Genomic DNA, 22,885 nt, shown 5'->3' with positions numbered 1-22,885 from the left:
ATTCTCAGGTGGTTGAGAAAGGAATTACAGATACACATATATACATATTTATACATGTATACATACACAATCATGCAGCCTTGAAATTAAAAGATGCTTGCTCCTTGGAAGGAAAGCTATGAGAAACCTAGACAGCGTCTTAAAAAGCAGAGACATCACTTTGCCGATCAAGGTCCATCTAGTCAAAGCTATGGTTTTTCTAGTAGTCATGTATGGATGTGAGAGTTGGGCCATAAAGAAGTCTCAACACCAAAGAATGGATGCTTTCGAATTGCGGTGCTGGAGAAGACTCTTGAGAGTCCCTTGGACAGCAGGAAGATCAAACCAGTCAACCCTAAAGGAAATCAACCCTGAATACTCATTGGAAGAACTGATGCTATAGCTGAAGCCCCAAAACTTTGGCCACCTGATGCAAAGAAGTGACCCAATGGAAAAGACCCTGATACTGGAAAGATTGAAGGCAGAAGGAGATGGGGGCAGGAGAGGATGAGACAGTTAGATAGCATCACCAACTCAATGTACATGAATTTGAGCGAACTCCAGGAAATAGTGGAGGATAGAGGAGCCTGATATGCTGCAATCCATGGGGTCACAAAGAGTTAGACATGACTTAGCAATTGAACAACAAAGCCTACACATATATGTATGTGTGTATTTATGTATGATATATATTTTCTCTATATATAGACATCTATATACATATTTATATCTATCTAGAGAAAAATAAAGCAAATGGCACAGGATGAAAACACATTAGTAAATCTGGATAAAGCATTTATAAGAGGTCCTTATTCTTAGAATTTTTCTGTAACTTTGTGATTATATGTAAATGAAAATTTCCCCTCAAAAGGTCTACATACTCCTCCCAAAACAACAAAAACAATAGGGAAGCACAAAAGAAAGCAAAACCAAAAAAACAAAACTGAAGCACATTCATGACGCCTGTCAGCTTATGTGAGGACTGCTGCTACTTTAGCAGAGTGAGCCCTGTGTGGGCATCTCTGAATCACAGCGCCTGAGCCCCGCACCCCAGGGCGATTTTCTGGAGCCTAGCCTGCCCACCCCCATCACCTCCAGATCAACAGGGAGAGACTTAGGTGGGAAAATATGGGATCTTGTTCCAACAGGGCCTGACCTCAGAGGAGGCTGCAGATGGGCGATGAAGGGGGCTCAGGAATGCATGCTGAGGCGGGATTGGGGTCACAGGGCTGCTGTCTCTTGGGCTTTCCAGGAAAGCAGGATGGGTTCCCCAAGTTTTCCTCAGAGAGCTCTGTCCCTGATCCTCTGCCTTTGGCCCTTTAGAAAGAGCATGTAAACCACTCCCATATGCCCCCCTCCCACTTTTCCCTGGTTGGAACCTTGTAGACAGTCAACAAGAGATTATCTTACTAAGCGAGGTAAGTCACACAGAGAAAGACAAATACCATATGATATCACTTATATGTGGAATCTAAACTTTGATACAAATGAGCTTATTTACAAAACAGAAACAGATTCTCAGACATAGAAAACAAACCCATGATTACCAAAGGGGAAGAGGGGTGGGAGAGGGGTAAATTAGGGGTTATTAGCACATACAATTATGTGTGCGTTTGTATATATATGTGTGTATACATCACGGAATCACTTGGCTGGACGCCAGAAAACTAACACAGCATTGTAAGTCAACTGTACTGCAGTTAAAAACAAAAAATCAAAAACAAGGGAAAGCTGTGTGCCGAAGAAAGGTGGTGGGAAGCCAGAAGAGGCTCCTGGGGAGTGCACGTGAGGTCTGATTCAGCAGAGCCCGGGTGCAGCATCACCTCTAAAGGTTGCCTTTTTCCTAAAGATGCTTCACGACACTTGGCCCTAGGCTGCCACTTCTTCTCAGCAAGACAGGGAGAATGAAGGGTGCTCGCTCCCAAAACAGCAGACATGTGCCTCACAAGCCTGGAAGGCAAACAGAGCCTATGGCATGTGCAGGCAGCTTCCTCCTGTGTGTCTTTTTCTGAACTAAAGCTCACCGTGAATGTAGACGTTTCTGTTTCCTTCTCGTATTTGTGTTTCACTGACAGTGAATTTCCAGCCCTGTGGTGATCTCACTTAAACTAATAAGGGAAGTTATTTTTAACTAACTGGATCCTGATTAAATGAGCTGCCTCCACTTGGGTTCTCCAGCTTTGCTTCTCTTGGCAGCTTGTTTGTGCGGTCAATGGTGTGGGGTCTGGAGGATTCAAGTCCCCTCTCGCCTTCTCCCTGTTGCACCCCAAGGCTTACTTGGGGTGTGCTTCTCTTTCTCCCCCTCCAAGCTAGGGCTGGCCTGGCTGCTCTCTCCACCAGCCCACCTCATTCTCTTAGCACTGTATTCCACCTTCCCCTGCACACGCTACTCCTGCCTGTATTTCCCATAAAAACAGAAATGGAATGATCTCTTCTTTTATGTCTTCAGACAGAGAACTGAATGCTCACCTCTCAGGCCAAGCAAGAATTTTTGAGAACAGCTAATTCCCAGGTCTGCCTGCAGGAGGGGCTGAGCCTCCAGGTGGGCTTTGGGGAAATTCTCCAGTGGTGATGGGAGACTGAGACCAAAAAATCGCAATACTTTGAGCAGCTGATAGAACTTATCCAGTGTAGGGTCTCCCAAGGGAGTGTGGGAAATTCTGTACTCATTACCAGTTGGCACTGGCCAATTGTTAATTTATTTGTCTAGGGTAATGCAAAGAGCGCTCAGACTTACAGGTGCTTTCAATGGATAGATAGATATACAGACACATGGACTGTTGGATGGATGGATAGATGGGTGGATGGTTGAGTGGACAGATAGATGAATGGGTGGATAAATGAATAGATAGATGATAGGTAGATAGATGAATGGATAAATTGAAGATAGATGGATTGTTGGATGGATGGATAGATGAATGGAGAGATAGATGAATGGTTGAATAGATAGATGACAGGTGATAGCTAGATGGATAGATGAATGGATAATTAGAGAGAAAGATGAATGGATAGACAGATAGAGATAGGGACTTTTTCACCCTTCAAGGAGTTGACAGTGTATAACGACAAGTAAGAGCGGAATGACACAAAGGAGCAGGATAATTAGGGAGACTTCCTGAGGTGGTGGCAGTTGAGGTGGAACTTTCTGGGGATTGTGGTTAGGGGAAGGAGGAGAGGACACTGCACACACAGAACCGCTGGAGCACGGGCCAGACGAGGACCTTGCAGACAGAGAGAACAGTGGTTCTGGGGAGACGAGCTCTGGGTGAGCCCTTGTCCTAGTGCTCACTAGAGAATGCACCGGGCTTGGAACATCCCTGAGGGCACCCATCCCTGCTGGGCAAGTCTGAGGAGGCTGCAGAGGGCAGCCCAGATAACCCTATCGTAGTTAGGGTTCCCAACTTGATCCATAGATTCAGTGCAATCTCCGTCATAATTCTAAGCAAGTTACTTTGTGGATATGAACAAACTAATTCTGTAATTTGTAAGGAGAGACAAAGACTCAGAACAGTTCACTCATTATTGAAGAAGGACAAGGGTGAAGCACTGACATGACAGCTTCAGGACTTGCACTAAGATGCAGAAGCCAGGACCGTGTGGTACTGGTGAGAGAAAAGACAAATATCAGTGGAAACCAATAGCCCAGAAATAGACCCGCACAAATGTAGTCGACTGATCTTTGACAAAGGAGCAAAAGCTATACAATGGAGCAAAAATTGTCTTTTAAATATAGATGCTGGGACAACTGAACATCCACATACAAAAGAAAAGAATCTAGACCCAGACCTCACACCTTCACAAAGGTTAACTCAAAGTGAATCATGGACCTAAATGTAAAATGCAAAACTACAAAACTCTTAGAAGATAAGACAGGTGAAAACCTAGAGACCATGTGTATGGTGATGGCTTTTTCAAGACAACACCAACGGTAATATCCATGAAAGAAATCATTGATAAGCTGGACTCCCTTAAAATTAAAAACTTATGCTTTGCAAAAGACTATCAAGAGAATGAAAAGACAAGCCACAGACTGCAGAAGTTATTTGCAAAAGACATATCTACTAAAGACTATCATGCAAAATATACAAAGTGAAGTGAAAGTCGTTCAGTTCTGTCCGACTCTTTGCGACGCCACAGACTATACAGTCCTTGGAATTCTCCAGGCCAGAATACTGGAGTGGGTAGCTGTTCCCCTTCTCCAGGGGATCTTCCCAACCCAGGGATCGAACCCAGGTTTCCCACATTGCAGGCAGATTCTTTACCAGCTGAGCTACCTGGGAAGCCCTAAAATATATAAAGAACTCTTGAAATTCAATATTAAGAAAATGAACAACTCAATTACAAAATACACAAAGGCATTTCCCCGATGGTCCAGTGATTAAGACTCCGTGCTCCGAATGCAGGAGGCATGAGTTCAGTCCCTGGTCAGGGAACTGGATCCCACATGCCACCACTCAAACCCAGTGCAGCCAGATAAATAAAAAATAAGTATTAAAAAAATAAAGAGATATACGGATGGCAAGCAAGCATATGAAATATTGCTCCATGTCATATGTCATCAGGAAAAGGTAAATTAAAACAACGAAATACACTACACATCTAGTAGAATGGCCAAAATTCAGAACACTGATGACACCAGACACTGGCAAGGATGTGGAGCAACAAGAACTCTCACTCCTTGCTGATGGGAATGCGAACTGGCACATCCACTTTGGAAGACAGTCTGGTAGGTTCTCACCAAGCTAAACATCTTTTACCATGCGATCCAGCGGTCACAGTCCTTGATATTTGCCCAAATTAGCTGAAAACTTTGTTGTTTAGTCGCTCAGCTCTGACTCTTTGTGACCCCATGGTCACAAAGTCCCATGGACTGTAGCCCGCCAGGCTCCTCCGTCCATGGGATTCTCCAGGCAAGAATACTGGGGTGGGTTGCCATTTCCTACTCCAGGAGATCTTCCCAGCTCACGGATAGAACCCACGTCTCCCCCGTCTCCTGCACTGCAGGTGGATTCTCTACTGCTGAGCCACAAGGAAGGCCCAGCTGAAAACTTAAGTTCACACAAAAACCTGTACATGAATGTTTATAGCATTTTTGACAATTTTCAAAATTTGACAATTTCATAATTTTGACAATTTTCATAATTGTTAAAACTTGGAAGAAACCATGATGTCTCTTCAGTAGGTGAATGGATAAATAAACCGTGGCACTGCCAGACAATGGAATATCATTCAGTGCTCAGAAGAAATGAGGGGACTCCCCTAGTGGTCCAGTGGTTAAGATTCTGTGCTCCCCAGGCAGGGGGCCCGGCTTTGATCCCTGGTCAGGAAACTAGATCCCACATGCCACAGCCAAGACTGGCACAGCCAAATAAATGAATAAATAAGAATCAATTATTAAAAGAAGTGAGCTATCAAGCCATGAGAAGACATGAAAGAAACTTAAATGCATATTATGAAATGGAAAGAAGCCAGTCTCAAGAGGCTACCTACTATATGATTCCAACTACATGACATTCTAGAGAGAGCAGAACTATGGGGACAGTGAAAGGATTGACGGTTGCCCGGAGCTAGGAGCAACGAACAGATGAAGCACAGAGGGTTTTTAGGGCAGTGAAACTATTTTGTGTCATACTACAGTGGTGGATATGTGTAATTACACATTGCTCAAAACCCATAGAATGTGGAACACCAAAATTGAGCCCATAGGTAACTGTGGACTGTGTGTGATAATGACATGTCACTGGATGCTCATCAATTGCAGTGAACATACCCCTGTGGTCCATGCTGTGCCCAGTGGAGAAATCTCTGTACCTGTACCTTCCACTCAATTTTGCTGTGAACCTAAACCAGCTCCAAAAATTCATTTATTTTTTTTAAAGCAGGGACTCAGTAATAGATATTTAGTTCAGTTCAGTCACTCAGTCGTGTCTGACTCTGCGACCCCATAAACTGCAGCACACCAGGCTTGCCTGTCCATCACCAACTCCCAGAACTTACTTAAACTCATATCTGTTGCGTCAGTGATGCCATCCAACCATCTCATCCTCTATCGTCCCCTTCTCCTCCCGCCTTCTATCCCAGCATCAGGGTCTTTTCCAATGAGTCAGTTCTTCACATCAGGTGGCCAAAGTACTGGAGTTTCAGCTTCAGCATCAGTCCTTCCAATGAATATTCAGGACTGATTTCCTGTAAGATTGACTGGTTGGATCTCCTTGCAGTCCATGGGACTCTCAAGAGTCCTCTGCAATACCACAGTTCAAAGGCATCAATACTTCGGCACTCAGCTTTCTTTGTAGTCTAACTCTCACATCAATACATGATCATTGGAAAAACCATAGCTTTGACTAGACGGACCTTTGTTGGTAAAGTAATGTCTCTGCTTTTTAACATGCTGTCTAGTTTAGTCATAGCTTTTCTTCCAAGGAGCAAGCGTCTTAATTTCATGGCTGCAGTCACCATCTGCAGTGATCGATCTAACCCATTTATGGGCTTCCCCAATGGCTCAGCAGTAAAGAATCCACCTGCCAATGCAGGAGACGTGGGTTTGATTTCTGGTTTGGGCAGATCCCCTGGAGGAGAGCATGGCAACCCACTCTAGTGTTCTTGCCTGGGGAATCCCATGGACAGAGGAGCCTGGCAGGCTGCAGTCCGTGGGGTTGCAAAGAGTCAGACAGGACTAAGCACACACACACATACACACACACGTAGATGCACAGACACATACACATATGTAATTGTCTTCGTGTGTGCTGTAATATAAATGTTGTGGAGTCACTAAGTCCTGTGTGACTCTTTGCGACCCCATGGACTGCAGCCCGCCCAGGCTCCTCTGTCCATGGGATTTCCCAGGCAAAAATACTGGAGTGGATTGCCATTTTCTACTCCAGGAGATCTTCCCAACCCAGGGATTGAATCTGCTTCTCTTAGTCTCCTGCATTGGCCGAAGTGTTCTTTACTGCTAGTGCTCCCTAGGAAACCCTTTATATCTGTATCTGCATTTATTTGTAAAAACCAAACCGGTAGCAGTGTTATCATCAGGGTGAAGGTTGGGGGAAGGGAGAGGCAACTTGTATAGTCTGTAACAGTTTAGTATTTGTCAAAGAGCATCTACCATTTATGTAAATAAGGCAAAAAGGAACTGGCTCCTGGGCATTGCTTCTGGTCCTGTTGCCTGGCAGTTTAAAAATACAAAGCTATATTGGAGCGCACACAATTCAGTCAACGAGTATTGAGTGCTTCATCTGTGCCAGGCACTCGACCAGGGTGGGGGATGCCAGGGTGAAGGCGATCTCCGTTTAGGGTACAGACAGCACCCATGAGGGAAGAGGGGGTCGCTTTTTCAGTTTTTTATTTCTCTCAGGCTGAAAAAGTTCTGCAGAGTTTGGGGAAACTTACTGTGCTTCCTTGTCCGCAGAGAAGCCGTGTGGAGACCCGCCCTCGTTCCCACACACCATCCTGCAGGGCCGCACCGGCTTGGAGATGGGGGACGAGTTGCTGTACGTGTGCGCCCCGGGCCACGTGACCGGCCAGCGCGAAACGGCCTTCACCCTGCTGTGCAACAGCTGCGGGGAGTGGTACGGGCTGGTCCAGGCCTGCGGGAAAGGTAAGCAGGAAGGCAACGCCATGACCGCTGTGTGGACGGCTCCCCTGCAGCCTTGCTCTGCCCCCTACGCTGCCCCTTGTGTCTGACTGAAATTATATGGTGGTGGTGGTTTAGTAGCGAAGTCGTGTCCAACTCTTGTGACCCCATGGACTGTAACCCGCCGGGCTCCAGTGTCCATTCTCCAGGCAAGAACACTGGAGGGGGTTGCCATTTCCTCCTCCAATGCATGAAAGTGAAAAGTGAAAGTGAAGTTGCTCAGTCGTGTCCGACTCTTCTCGACCCCATGGACTGCAGCCTACCAGGCTCCTCCGTCCATGGGATTTTCCAGGCAAGAGTGCTGGAGTGGGGTGCCATTGCCTTCTCCAGAATGAAATTATAGCTGAGGCTAAAAAGACTCCTGGTGGGCAGAGCTCCCGAAACCTGATTTGACTCTCCGAGATGTTCCCCATTCCCTCATCAGCATTTACCTGGGCGGGCGGGGGTGAGTCTTCTGCATCCCACCCCTGTCCAGCCCGTTGGGAATTCTCCCAGTGAATTAAATTTCTCTATCTCTCCTGTGACTCCTGCACCATGGACCTCATGTTGACCCTGCATTGCTCCATGACCTCACAGGTCTCCTCTCTCCCCAGGACTCCTTCAGGGCCACCTTCCTGGTGCCCCATGACATCTGAGTACCAAGCGGAAGTTGGCTCTATAGAGGGGGAGGACTCCAGCACCCCCCACGATGCTACTGAATCCCCAGTTTGTCCCCAGGATGCCCAGCAGATCATGCGGTAGAACCGTGATGAGACTAGGGTGCTGTCCTGTCTGTGAGCTTCACCTGTGTTGCGGCCTGAGCTGTGGTCTGTTGTGTTCATTGCAGTTCACTCTCCACAGTGTGAACCCACTGCCCATGGCTTCTGCTGATGGTCATTTGCCTTGTTCTCACGTTCTGATCGTCACAAGCTTACGCTGCCATGATCTTTCCCGTCTACATCATTCATTTCACACCTGAACACCTTTCTGTTGGCTTTTGGGAGAGGCGTCGCTGCCCACGGGATAGGTGGGTGTCCAGCTTCTGTGGACGCTACCAGAGAGTTTTCCAAAGGGTTTTGACCATTTTTCTCTCCCACCAGCTGTGCAGAAGAGTTCTGCTTAAGCATCCTCACCAAGCTTCAGGACCGTGAGACTTTCTACCTTTCTGCTAAGCTGGTGACTGCTCCATCAGATCCATTTCTCTACCCAAGCACTTACCACATGCTGATGGAGCATGATCAGTGTTTCCTCAGCAGAACCTCTGTCCAACGTGTTTGCCCATTTCTCTGATTGACTTGATTAGGCATCTTCCTGGTGGCTCAGATGGTCAAGAATCTGCCTATAATGCAGGAGTCCCCAGGTTCAATCCCTGGGTAGGGAAGATCCCCTGGAGGAGGGCATGGCAACCCACTCCAGTATTCTTGTCTGGAGAATCCCATGGATGGAGGAACCTAGCAGGCTACTCTAGTCCGACTCCAAGAGTTGGACACGGCTGAGGGACTAACACGCATATAATGTAGGATTTCTTCTTTACATAAACCTTTATGTGTTAAAATTTTCTCTCTCACTCTGTGGCTTATGTTTTTCCCCTTGGAGTATTTTTTTGATGAATACTGAGATTTTGTCGTTGTTGTCTCAAACTCTCTGTGTGCAACTTTAAATTTTTTTCTGTGTGCAATTTTTAAACAGATTTTTTTGTTTTTTAGTTATTATAGACTGACAGGTTTTGGTAAAGTGCAATAAAAATGAATTAGCATAAAACTAAAGCAAAGATATTCCAGATATAAATAAAAATAGACATAAAATTCCCCCTTCAAATTATTACAAAAACTTCTAAAACCTTCCTACTTGCTTGTCACATACTTGTACCAAAGTGACAGACTGGGACAAGTCCTTGAAACACAGTTTGAGCCATTTCCCAGCACTTTCCTCGGTCGCTGGTGTCTTGTGGCAGGCAGGAGCTCCACCAGTCCTAATGGATTCACCTGTCCAAGAAAAATCAGGCTGAAGACCTGACTTCCTGTTTGTTGAGGGTGTCCCCTCAAAGCAGACCCGAGCTCACCCCGAGGTGTGAGTGAGCTGGCTGCATTTCTGACGCTGGATCATCCCACGAGCCACACCCACCAAGGCAAACGGGCTGTTTACTGGCCCCAGCAGAATGAGCACTAAATGCAGGTCTTGTGTGTCTGAAACGGTGTTTATTTTCTCACCGCAAAGCCGAGTTGTTGGAGCTTTCAGTTGCTGGTCAGGAATTTCGATTTCTACACTTGGCTGAACACACAGACCCTTACGGTTTTCAGTATCTGTGTCACTGTAAGTGTGCCTTACAAGAACATTGTCACCAGCTATTTGACTCCGCCTTTACTTGTTCATTTTTCCAATGAACTGTTTTAAGGAACTTTTTCAAATTGGAAAGGAGTCATCTTGGGAAGGGCGGACCAAACCGGATTTTGGAGTTGGATGTGTCTGACTTTGAACAACAGCATGCTTTGTACGACCGACCGGCCATTCATTCATTCATTCTCTCCCCCTCCCTTCATCGGGCAGGGTCCAAGTTCCTGTGTAATCAAGATTGAGCAAAATTGTCCCAACCCTAAAGGTAACTAGTAAACTGAGTGCCTTAGAAGAGATAGAAAAGCCATAGATGATGAGGTAAAAGGGAAAGCTGGAAAACGAGGTTTCATAGGTGAAATTTTAAAGGAAGTGTATGTTCCCAGGTGGAAGAAGTGCTCAAAGGAGGTACATATCCAGTCCATGGAAGCTAAAAAGTGTACACTGGCTTCTAAGTATAAGAAGATTCTGGAAGCCTCGTGTTTTCAGCGTGTATCCGAGGCATGGAATATACCTAGGCAGCACTGCAGTGAACACAGGAACAAGCTGGAGGGAGGAAGAGAGCCGAGGCAGACGACTACTGCTGTTCACCAGGAGGACGTGGGTGGGGTGGGGCGCAAAGGGTGGAGCTGGAGGAGGATCAGGCACCCAGCGAGGAGGCGAGGTGGTTTTGTTTTGTCTGCCTCCTTGCTGCTGTTATTCTAAGATGGGAAGTACATCACTCGGAACAGGACCTGTGATATGGTCTGAGCCCAGTGGAGCCCAGTGAAGCTCCAGTCTTTTGGCCACCTGTTCCGAAGAGCCGACTCAAAGACCCTGAGGCTGGGAAAGATTGAGGGCAGGAAGAGAACTGGGCAACAGAGAATGAGATGGTTGGATGGCATCACTGACTCAATGGACGTGAGTTTGAGCAAGCTCTGGGAGATGGTGAAGGACAGGGAAGCCTGGTGTGCTGCAGTCCATGGGGTTGCAAAGAGTCAAACATGACTGAGCGACTGAACAGCAACATGAAGGGTCCTGCTTTCCCTTCCAGCCTTGTGCTGATGGAGGAGGGTATTAGGCCCTCTCACTGAAGGATGGAAAGATTTGTGTGACGCTGGCTTTGCTTCCCTGTGCATTACTGACTCCAGCCCCCTGTACAACACACAGCCAAAGGCAGGCAGTAGCTCTAGCTGTCTAATACAGCTAGAAATTAGTCACTGCCAGCAGGCGTCTCAGATTCTGGAGACAGCCGCTGATCCTTCCAGAAAGGCATGGCCCGTGTGGCCTTATGACAGGGGAGACCCCGTGGGCAATCAGCTGGTGACTTTTTAACATGTGGCTCCCAGGCCCTCCAGACCTGTGGCTGTCTCACCTTCCCAGGGAGCACGTGTCACCTCTGCCCTGAGCTCAGCCAGTACCCCTCCCTACACATCAGAGCCCCCACCAGAGAGCATTTCCTTCTGTTCCCTGTGAGCTGCTGGAGCCCGCTCCAAGCCCTCTGGCAGAACCTGCTCCAGAGGTTCCTGCCCTTTATTTCCCTCACAACCTCTCCAGATCCAGACAGCCTCAAGGCTCAGGAACCTTGGAGGTCAGGTGTTAAAAGAACCTGGAGCTCAGATGCCTTTGGTCTTAGAGATTCTAAGGGCTTGGAGGCTCCGGGCTACTATGAAGACTGTTTCACTCAAATTTGTCATTGTTTGGGCATGTTGAAGACTTGAGTTAGAGTCTGTAAAAGCAGAGCCTATTCACACGGAGATGGCTTGTAGAGGGGGAGTAAGGCAGGCAGGGTAGGTGAGAGGGGAGGAGTTAAGGATGCAGTCCCAGGTGGATTCTTGCCTTGCCTGATCCCTTGGGGAGCTAGGGAGCATGAACTGCACCTTGGGTTGGTGCCACTTGGAAGCAAGGGGACCGGCCTGAGTTCCTCTGTTCTAGTCTGTCATTGGCTGCAGGCTGCTGTCCATGGAGGGCAAATGAAATTGTTACTCAGTCGTGTCCAACTCTGTGCTACCCCATGGACTGTAGCCTGCCAAGCTCCTCTGCCCATAGAATTCTCCAGGCAAGAATACTAGAGTGAGTTGCCATTCCTTTCTCCAGGGGATCTTCCTGCCCAGGGAATCGAACCCCAGTCTCCTGAAATGCAGGCATCAGGTGGCTTGTAATTAAGGCTCCCATTCCTCCAAGGGCAGTGCTCTAGAGGAAGGGCAGCTGTTGCTTATTAAGGCATCAGTTCAGTAGAGCAGATGCTTAAAAAAAATTTTTTTTTAATCCATTAGTAATGTGGGGACTGCCTGAATGGGCGTGATGAAATTTAAACTTTGTAATGGTGGTCACCGACTTGATGGACATGATTCTGAGCAGGCTCTGGGAGTTGGTGATGGTCAGGGAAGCCTGGCGTGCTGAGGTCCATGTAGTCACAAAGAGCTGGACATGACTGAGCACTGAACTGAACTAAATGGTGAGCAGGCGTGAATGCACAGGGGCACATCCACCCAGAGGGATCAGACAGTAGCTGGTGCAGGAGGGCGCCTCAGCCACACACCAACCACCCGGGTTGTCTGTTCACTGTGACATCAAGGTCCAGCCTCGAGTGGTGATGGTGAGGTCTCTCACTGAAGCACAGGGACTTCAGCCTTGACCGTCAATCTGAAGGGTGGGGGCTTAACTGCCATTTTTTCCCTTCTCTGTGTTGGTATTTCTCTAGTTTGGGGTCCTGGAGTCCAGGGTTGGGTCTGGCCATTTTGTTTCCCCTTCTATCTGATTCCACACATCTTCTTAGTTTATGTTCCCAGTTGGGCAGCACGGAACACCCGTCATACCTCTCTAATGTTCTCAGTGTTAGTCGCTAAGTCGTGTCTGACTCTGTGACTCCAGGGACAGTAGCCCACCAGGCTCCTCTGTCCATGGAACTCTGCAGGCAAGAATACTGGGGTGGGTTGCCTTTCCCTTCTCCAGGGGATCTTCCCAACCCAGGGATCAAATCCGGGTCTCCTGCACTGCAGGTGGATGCTTTACCACTGAGCCACCAGGGAAGCCCAGTGTTAGTGCTACATGCTCAGTATCTGACTATAACTGGTTATTGCCCTCATCATACAAAAGTCCCAGTGCTTTGCGCTTTACCTGTGTGTGCAGATTTCCATGTTATGTTGGGTTTTCCTTGGGCTTTTTATTATACCAAGTCCCATACAGTCTTCAAGGCCATATCCATCTCTAGCCACTGGTACCCTAGGGACAGCCTCTGACCTCCCACCACTCCAAGTGGCTGCCCCTGGCCACATGATCACAGGGTCCCGTGCAGTTTCCAGGGCACACTGATTGTTCCCTACTCACTGCCCTGGCCACTCGTTGCCTCTGACACCGCTGCCCTATGGTTTCCCCGGTGGCTTCTGCCGTCTCCTGACTCAGCACCCTGTGGTCCCGTGGCCTCTGCAGAGTAGCACCAGATAGACACCCCAGGATGGGAGAGACTCATAGACCCTTGCTCTCGGATTTACCCCATGTTTCTCCTTTAAAGGTGGCTTCCCTGGTGACGCAGACAGTAAAGAATCTGCCTGCAATGCAGAAGACCTAGGTTCAATCTCTGGATCGGGAAGATGCCCTGGAGAGGGAATGGCAACCCACTCCAGTATTCTTGCCTGGAGAATCCTATGGACGGAGGATCCTGGCGGGCTACATACAGTCCATGGGGTCACAAAGAGTCCAACATGACTGAGTGACTAACACTTCACTTCTCTTCTAAAACTTGCCCTGACAAAGGATATCTGCTAGGCTCTGAAAAGCCTTTGAGATCTTCCACCCCAAGCTCCATGGTTCTGTTTGTGCATTCTGGTCTGTGGTATCAGAAAGTGAGCGACCCCAAGCTTAACAGCTGCCAGCCCCACCACCTCTGAGTCCCACAAGAGATAGATTGAGGTTCTCACTCCCTTCCTGGGTCTGCTGCAGCTGTGGCCACAAGACTTGTTCCCCCGTCGGGCACTGAGAGAAGAGCTGTCATAAACAATGCCAAACCTGTCCCATGTTATTTCTGTCTTGGGAGTTGTCTTTTGTTTTTGTTCTGTTTTTTGACAACTCTCTTGAGGCTTAATTTGCATACAAGAAATGGTACCCATTTAAAATATAAAAGTCCTGGTGGCTCAGTGGCTAAGGTACCACGCTCCCAAAGGCAGGGGGCCGGGGTTTGATCCATGATCAGGGAAGTAGATCCCACATGCTTCAACTAAGATCTGGTGCAGTCAAAAACAAAAAAAAACCCCACATGCTGCAACTAAGACCCGGCCTAGCTAAATAAGGGAACCCACCCGCAGAACCAAATTACAGAATATTTCCATCTTCCCCAAGCCTCCTTATGCTCCTTTCTGATGGAGGAGTTTTATTTGCTTTATCCTAGCTCATCTTCACAAGTCTGAGTAGAAACAGCCACCTCCCACTGACAGATGGGACGACTGAGGGACAGAGAGGCTCGCTGACTTCCTATGTCAGCCAGCCAGAAAGCAGCAGAGCCAAGATGTAAAACCAGGCATGTCTCATTCCGGCATCTGAGTGTGCTTCTCTGGGGCCTCTCAAAGCGTGAGGGCAGAGCAGGGCTTGCTTTGCAAACGAGCTGTTCTCTCACCAAGTTTCTTTGCTATTTTCTCTCATTTCTGAAGCCCTTCTTTTGTTTTCTTAAATTAACTCCAGTTTCTGTTTTTCTCCATCTTCTAGACTTCCTTCATGGAATAAAAGCCAGAGACTGAACTGAATTTAGAATTGCCTTGTCAATGTTGCCATATTTGTTCAGAAGTTCATTGAACCAGTGGTTATTTCTGGCTTGTCTGGTTGCCTTTTTTCAAAATTACTATTTTTAAAGGCTGTGTAGCCAAGACCAGTGGGGAAAAAAGAAGGCATGTGTGGGCTTCCAGAAACACAACAACATGAAAAAGCATGAAAAGCAGCAGCACTTGGACAGCCCAGCATTCTGGGCTCCGGCTTGTACACTCCTGCCCTTGATAAAGGCACGGCCTGGGTGCCCCTTTTTACCGCTGATTCCTATTGATCTGTCGTCTTGTGTTTTCCTAAAGTAACAGTTAATTATAAACACATAGGGAGGGATTTGATTTTTCCCAAGAGAGCCCATGAAGTTTACATTTCCTGGACCCGTTGGTCTAAACCAGAAGGCCGGGCATTGTGGAGGCCAGGTTTCAGGAGAGCCTGGGGGAGGGGAGGGGGGTAAAGGGGAGGGGGCACAGTTGCTGGATGGCTCCGGAGAGCTCAGACTGCAAACCAGAGAGAGGCGAGAGAAATAGCACCTCGACAGGCAAAGAGCTGGTGTTACCCATCCTGATGGCAGAATGTACTTTGGGGTTGACATTCTGTGAGTAAGAAGCTTTACCGTTACTCAGGAGGGGAAAAACAGCCTTGGGATACTTTGTCATGAGTAGACTCTTTGTAAACAGTTGGTGTCTGTGTCTTCATTTGAGGTTTTGGTGTGGCTGAGGCTTGACATAATGAGAGCCTGTTTCTGAGCCAGACCTTGACCTGAGAGCCCCGGCAGACAGGAAGGGCTTGGCTCTGAGCCCCAGGCTGCTGTCCAGGGATGCTCTACACCCAGAGAGCTCTGAAGGCAGAATCTCCAGATGGACAGATAGATACACACAGAGCTCAGAGTGACCGTAAGGGGCCAGGTCAAGGCAGGCCCACCAGGCAGGAGTGGGCTTATTGTTGTATTTCAATCGCTAAGTCGTGTCCCAGTCCTTGCAACCCCATAGACAGCAGCATGTCAGGCTTCTCTGTCCTTCACAATCTCCTGGAGTTTGCTCCAGTTCATGTCCATTGAATTGATGATGCCATCCAACCATCTCATCTCAAATCCCCAGCTCTAACATCATACACTAGGCCAGTGTTCCCTACGTAAGAAGCAAGGGTGGAGGAGAACATGGCTCCTTTCCTGCCCATATTCCAGGTGCCTTTTGACTTCTTGAGCTCATAGGGTGGGTTACATGGGAAAAGGAATTTAGCTGAGATTGATTATGTCCAGTACTAGGACTCAGAGGTTGTTTACCATTCTTTGCTACTGTCATGAACTAAATAATACCTTGGCTGATGACAGCCAGTGCCAAGCAGGGCAGAAACATGGAGGACCCCCGAAACAAATGGTTTTCGGCAGCTGCTAGGAACGTCCCCCAAACCCCTTCCCGGGGCCAGAGAACCATGAGCAGCGTTTCCTTGAATCCACCTCATAGCGTCATCATGGTGGCAGCTCTGCTCAAGGAAAACCCGGGGAGCCAGATATCGTGAGGGTGCAGCCTCACGTGGGCACCAAAATCTGTTCTCTAAAGTGGGTCCAGGTGCTGGCAGCTCCAAAGACAGTAAAGAAAAGGTTGGTGGGAAGGTAAGTTTGCTTTATTTTGGAGGCCGGCAACTAGGGGTAGGGTGTTGTCCAAAGGCTGACTCCTCCCCCCACCCCCACCCCCGACAGCCAGTGGGCAAGAGATTTTAAAGGGGAGTTTGGGAGGCATGTGGGCAGAAGGAAGGAGCTACATGCAGAAACAATACAGTCAGCTTTGAGTCTTCTTGATTAAGTACCGTTAATCTTCATTTCCAGGGTTGGCTGCTTCCCATTTCTTTGAGGCCAGTTCTCAGAATTGTGGCAGCTCATGTCAGGCTACAGTCTGGTCTTCATGTAGTTAACTTCTTCTACCTGCTGGGGGTTTTAGTGTCTACAAAATAGCCTTCATCGAGTTGTAGTAGTAACATCAAAGGTCACGGATTGTGCTTCCTGGTGGTCCAGTGATTAAGAGTCCACCTTGCAATGCCTGGGACACTGGGTCAGTCCCTGACCTGGGAGGATCCCACGTGCTGTGGAGCAACTAAGCGCGTGCACCATGAGTACTTAGAGCCCGGTACCTGCAGCTACCGAAGCCTGCATGCCTGGAGCCTGCGTTCTGCAACAAGAGAAGCCACCACAATGAAAAGCCTGTGCACCACAGCTACAGAGTAGGCCCTGCTCTCTGCAACTAGAGAAAGCCCTCGTGCAGCGACGAAGACCCACCATAACCAAAAAATAAATAAATCTTAGAAAAAATCGTGGATCACCATAACAAATATAGTAAGGAAAAGTAAAATGAATGGGCAAATGAGTGTTTTACTGCTGCTGCTAAGTCGCTTCAGTCGTGTCCGACTCTGTGCGACCCCAGAGACGGCAGCCCACCAGGCTCCCCCGTCCCTGGGATTCTCTAGGCAAGAACACTGGAGTGGTTGCCATTTCCTTCTCCACTGCGTGAAAGTGAAAAGTGAAAGTGAAGTCGCTCAGTTGTGTCTGACTCTTAGCGACCCCATGGACTGCAGCCTACCAGGCTCCTCCATCCATGGGATTTTCCAGGCAAGAGTACTGGAGTGGGGTGCCATTGCTTTCTCTGGATATTTAGTTAAACATACAATTATATCACTTATGTGAAATCTAAAAAATAAAATGAACTAGTGAATAAAACAAAATAGAAGCTGATTGAAACTTCCTTGGCAGTCCAGTGGTTAAGACTGTGCCCTTCCACTGCAAGGGACGCAGCAGGTTCAGCCCCTGGTTGGAGAACTAAGATCTCACATGCCGTGCAGTATGGCAAAAAAAAAAAAGCCAACTGACAGATATGGGAAATGAATGGTTACCAGTGGGGAGAGGGGAGTGGGCTGAGCAACATAGGGGCAGGGGATAAAAAATGAAATCTTCATTATGGAATTTTATGGACTCGTGTGTGAAACTGTTGAAAATTGTAGAGCACGATAGAATGTAAAGACTCTTTCATTCAATTAAAAAGTGTCCGAATCATAAGAGAACAGGTTAATAAATGGTCAAAAAATACAGCAATTTAGCCACCACATAGGTCAAGAAGTTGAATGCTGCCAGTGCCCCGAGGCTTGTGCTCCTGTGCAGGATTCCATGGCGGCGGGAGTCCGTGTTGTGTGTGCCAAAATGTGTGTGTCATTTCTGCAGTGAGTGGCCACTTGCAGTATGTCCAGCTTCTGGTTATTAGGAACATGCTTGCGCATGTCTTTTGGTGCCCATGTGCGCACACACTTAGGAAGAGAACTGCTGTATGTCATATCCGCTGGAAAAGGGATAGGCTACCCACTCCAGGATTCTTGAGTTTTCCTTGTGGCTCAGCTGTTAAAGAATCTGCCTGCAATGCAGGAGACCTGGCTTTGATCCCTGGGTTGGGAAGATCCCCTGGAGAAGGAAAAGGCTACCCACTGCAGTATTCAGGCCTGGAGAATTCCATGGACTGTTTAGTCCATGGGGTCCCAAAGAGTCGGACACGACTCAGTGACTTTCGGTTTCCACTTTCATATCCTTGTTAACACTAGAGACTGTCGGTCTGTTTAATTTTAGCCATTCTGGTGCTAGATAATGGAATCTCACTCTGGCTGTGATTAGCATTTCTCTGTTACTAATGAGGTTAAGCATCTTCACACGTGTATAATGATTATTTAGATTTTTTTTTTTAACCATGCTGCATGGCATGCGGGATCTTAGTTCTCCAGCCAGGGAACAAACCTGTGCCCCCTGTAGTGGAAATTTGGAGGCTTAAACGGGACCACCAGGGAAGACCCAGTACCTTTTCTGGAACCCTCCAGAGGTTATATGTGCTGCAGTTATTTTCAAATCTGTGGCATGCATTTGAATGCTCTTCATGGTGGCTTTTGATGAACAGAAATTGTTAAAGTTAGTGTAACTTGATTGTCTATCTTTGTGCCAATACCAAACAGAGTCTTTGAAAGTACTGCAGTTTTATAGTAAATCTTAAAATCTTGTAGCATCCCTGCTACAGCATTTCTCTTCTTTTTCCCTTGTCTCTTCTTGGCCCTTTGCATTTACATAAATTTTAGCATCAGCTTGTCAATATCTGAGATTTTTATTCAGTTTCAGTTCAGTTCAGTCACTCAGTCGTATCCGACTCTTTGCGACCCCATGAACTGCAGCACGCCAGGCCTCCCTGTCCATCACCAACTGCCAGAGTCTACCCAAATTCATGTCCATCGAGTCGGTGATGCCATCCAGCCACCTCATCCTCTGTCGTCCCCTTCTCCTCCTGCCCCCAGTCTTTCCCAGCATCAGGGTCTTTTCCAGTGAGTGATTTGGACAGATTGACAGCTGAGCAATTAAACCCAGCGTCAGGGTCTTTTCCAGTGAGTGATTTGGACAGATTGACAGCTGAGCAATTAAACTTCCATTATAGCCATTCACTACTTAAGTCATCTTTTAATTTTGCTCAGAAATACTTTGTACCATTCCATGTACAAATCTTAAACATCTTTTGTTAGATTTATTCCTTGGAATTTGGGGAGGCTGGTTATGCAATGACAGTCAGGCTTCCTGGGTGGCACAGTGGGAAAGAGTCTGCCTGCTAATGCCGAGATGATCCCCTGGAACAGAAAATGGCAACCCACTCCACTATTCTTGCCTGGAAAATTCCATGGACAGAGGAGCCTGGTGGACTACAGTCCATGGGGTCGCAAAGGGTCGGACACAACTGAAAGATTGAGCACACACATGCTATGGCAAACAGTATCTTTTACATTTTTTTTGTTTATTGCTGGTATATGGAGACACAGTTGGTGTTTTATGTTGCCTGTAGAACCAGTGTCCTTGATAAACTCATCTGTTAATTGTAACAGTTTGTATGTAGGTTCTTTGGGTTTATCTGTGTGATACAGTCATAGCATCTAAGAATAACAGTTTCATTGCATTTGTTCCAGCCCCTGTGCTTTTTATCCCCTGTGTTCCATGCTGGCTGTGTGCCTTGGACCTCATGAGGCTTTCCCTCTTTCCTTCCAGATGAGGCAGAGGTACATATTGACTATGAAGATAATTTTCCTGATGATAGATCCGTGTCATTCAGAGAGCTCATGGAGGACTCCCACACAGAGGCAGAGGAGGACAGGAGTCAGGGAGAACCCTCTGAGGAGGCTCCAAAACAGGACCGTCTGGTCTCTATGCCTGTTGCAAGGGAAGACAGAGCCCAGGATACATCCTTTGTGCCAACCACAGGCCTGCTGGGCGCTGGGAGCCCTGTCCCCACAGAGCTTCCGGGATCCCAAGGCAGCGGGAAGGACATGCTCGGGTCGCCTGCTGGGACCTTCCACAAGCCTGAATGGGAAAAGGCGATGGATGAAGATGCCAAAAAGCACCTTCGTGCTGGTGACCACCACAGGGACAGCACATTGGCCCCAGGGGAGCCGGAAACCAAGGTCATCTACCACAGCACTGATGGCCCCTCGGGGCCCTCTGTGGGCAGGAATGACAGCAGGGCCGGTGACGCCATGGTGAGCAGCAGCGATGAGTCCTGGTTAGATGGCTACCCCGTGACTGACGGGGCCTGGAGGCAGACAGAGGCAGGAGCGGAGGAAGACGAGGAAGAGGAGGACAAAGGGGATGGATCAGAAGGGCTGGAGGAAAGCATGCTGATTACGCCCAGCCAGCCTGCCCTTGCGGAAAGGAAGCGATCCAGGGGCACCACCCTCACACCCAGTGAGGACGTGACTTCACTTCTTCCATCTCAAACGCTAGATGGAGAAGCTTTGGCTCTCAGACCCACGAATGTGTCTGAAACTGAGGGTCCCAGCAAAGGGGCTGGTGACTTGACGGGAAATCAGTCAACCGTTCCCTGGAGATACGCCACAGAGAAGCCTCCCTCGTCCACCCTGCCCTATGAACTCACCAGCTCTACCCTGGAGACCGAGACAACCGCCATCCAGAAGACGCCCAACCTTACTCCCTCAACTGTCGCGGCGGCCACCCAGACCCCACTGGAGACCACTGCCCCTGCTGTCCAGGATACCTTCCCATACCTGCTGTCGGAGGACTTCCTGGGACAGGAAGTCCCCGGCCCGGGTGCAAGCGAGGAGCTTCTCCCAACCTTGGAGCCCTGCGCCGGGGGCAAGTGTCCCAGCCTCGGCAGAGGCCCCATCATTGCCACGATCGTCACAGTTCTGTGCCTGCTGCTGTTCCTGGCAGGCGTGGGGGGTGTGTGGGGCTACCGAAGTTGCCAGCACAAGAGCTCCGTGTACAAGCTGAACGTTGGCCAGCGGCAGGCTCGGCACTACCATCAGCAGATCGAGATGGAGAAGGTCTAGCCGCCTGGGGGTGGGGGGTTCCCCCAAAGCCCCTTGATAGGAAAATAAACGGTGACACATCAAGTGAGAACCGCTGACATTTCACTAGCGCATGAAACGGGGGAGTAGGGCTGCTCTTCCTTCTCTCAGGTCTTCGTTTTCTAGGCTGAGCAGTGGGTCTAGAAGCAGCTGGCAGGGCAGGGAGGCTTGGGCGGGGTCAGGACACGTCAGCAGCCCCTGGACCACCTGTCCTGGGCCCTGTTGCCCTAATCCCAGACCTGTGCTTTGGCCCTAATTCCAGCCAGAGGTCAAAATTCACCTCTTCATCATACTATTGTCTTCTTTTTTTTTTTTAAAGAAAGAAATGAGTCTGCAACCTGAAATTTTCGAAATAGGCATGACAGAGTATTTGAGAGCAGCGTTATTTTGGATCAGGTATTTAATTTTTGGGAGTGGGAGAGGGAAGAAAAACAATGAGTTATTTCCTTTCAACGGTGCGATGTTGCTGAGGGCAAATGAGCCAAGATCCAGGACACAGCCTAGAAGCGCTGAGATTTTTTCAAAATTGTTTGTTGCAATTGGAAAGAATTTACAACTGACATTTGTTGCGGGGAGGGCGGGGACACACATCCCCCTGTCCCCTCTGTCCTGTGAGTCCATCTTTTTTTTTTTAAACAAGGTTAGCTTTGTACCGGTAAGCACCGTTTCCTCTCAGAAGCAGTGGCCTGGTTGTCCTTGACCCGTCTGTGCCTAGGAATGTCTTAGAGTTTTTGCCAGGACTAACAAAACTCAGTCCTCGGCTTCCTCTCTCAGGATTAACCATTTCTCTGAACGCCAGGAAGAAAGAATGACCTAGGAGGGAAAAAATGTTTAAAGAGGGCCAAGGACTAGGATATCAAGCATGGGTACCTACTTGATGGAGAAGCAGAGGAATTACAAAGGAATATGAAGTGATCTGTGCCGACCTAGTCTTTACCCTGTCGTGACGACTGTGAGCTGTCCGGAAACAGCCTAAGTGCATCACAGGCTCCCCCGGCTGGTGAGCATCCAGTTCATGGCGTCCCGGGCATCTTATGGTGACTCAGCTCGTCTCACTTATGACAGCAGTCCTCAGACCAGCAGCATAGATATCACCTGGGAACTTGCTGGAGATGCAAGGCCTCTGATTCCACCCTGGATGAAGGCGGCCCAGCCGCCTGTGTGCGTGCTCAGTCATGTCCGACTCTTTGCGACCGTATGGGCCGTAGCCCACTAGGCTCCTCCGTCCATGGGATTCTCCTGGCCCTAGAGTCTTGGAGTGGGTTGCCATTTCCTCCTCCTGGGGATCTTCCCAACCCAGGGATCAAACCTGCATCTCCTGGGGCTCATGCGTTGGTAGGCAGCTTCTTGACTGCTAAGCCACCTGGGAAGCCCATTTATTGATTTGGTTTCATCTAAATTAATGTAAAAATGCACGTAGAAAGGGAATGATTAAAACAGCGTAAACTTCAATTGTATATCATTATGCATGTTTTGAGGTTGCTAAATGTTGAATGTTCATGAAAACTTGGGGGTGGGGGATGGGCGAGGATCCATTAACACAAAGCTTCTGAGATATTTAAAATAAATAATTATTTCCCCAAATAGTTACCTAGTGTATTTTATATCTGGGTTACATCAAAGTTGTTGTTGTTCAGTCGCTAAGTCGAGTCTGACTCTTTGCGACCCCATGAACTGCAGTATGCTAGACTTCCCTGTCCTTCACTATCTCCCAGTTTGCTCAAATTCATGCCCATTGAGTCACTGATGCCATGCAACCATCTCATCATCTGTCTCCCTCTCCTTCTGCCCTCAATCTTTCCCAGCATCAGAGTCTTTTCCAGTGAGTCAGCTCTTTGCATCAGGTATCCAAAGGAC

The 22,885-nt window shown here is 48.2% G+C and overlaps 1 protein-coding gene across 1 annotated transcript in view; it reads left to right on the top strand.

Moving 5' to 3' along the window:
- SUSD5 (sushi domain containing 5) overlaps positions 1 to 22,612 on the top strand; it is a 44,444-nt gene extending 21,832 nt beyond the window's left edge. Inside the window, exons 4-5 of the mRNA XM_086365683.1 lie at positions 7,394 to 7,582; positions 19,713 to 22,612. Of these exons, the coding sequence (XP_086221809.1) occupies positions 7,394 to 7,582; positions 19,713 to 21,010 (1,487 nt within the window). The 3' untranslated portion in view covers positions 21,011 to 22,612. The remainder of the gene's footprint in view (positions 1 to 7,393; positions 7,583 to 19,712) is intronic.
- Positions 22,613 to 22,885: the final 273 nt, after the last annotated feature.

The sequence above is a fragment of the Bos grunniens genome, chromosome 22 (genome assembly GCF_055505025.1).
Source record: "Bos grunniens cultivar Pamir isolate PY7600 chromosome 22, Bosgru_T2T1.0, whole genome shotgun sequence".
Lineage (NCBI taxonomy): Eukaryota > Metazoa > Chordata > Mammalia > Artiodactyla > Bovidae > Bos > Bos grunniens.
The sequence above is the reverse complement of the archived record's forward strand: the minus strand, read 5'-3'. Positions and strand labels throughout refer to the sequence as shown.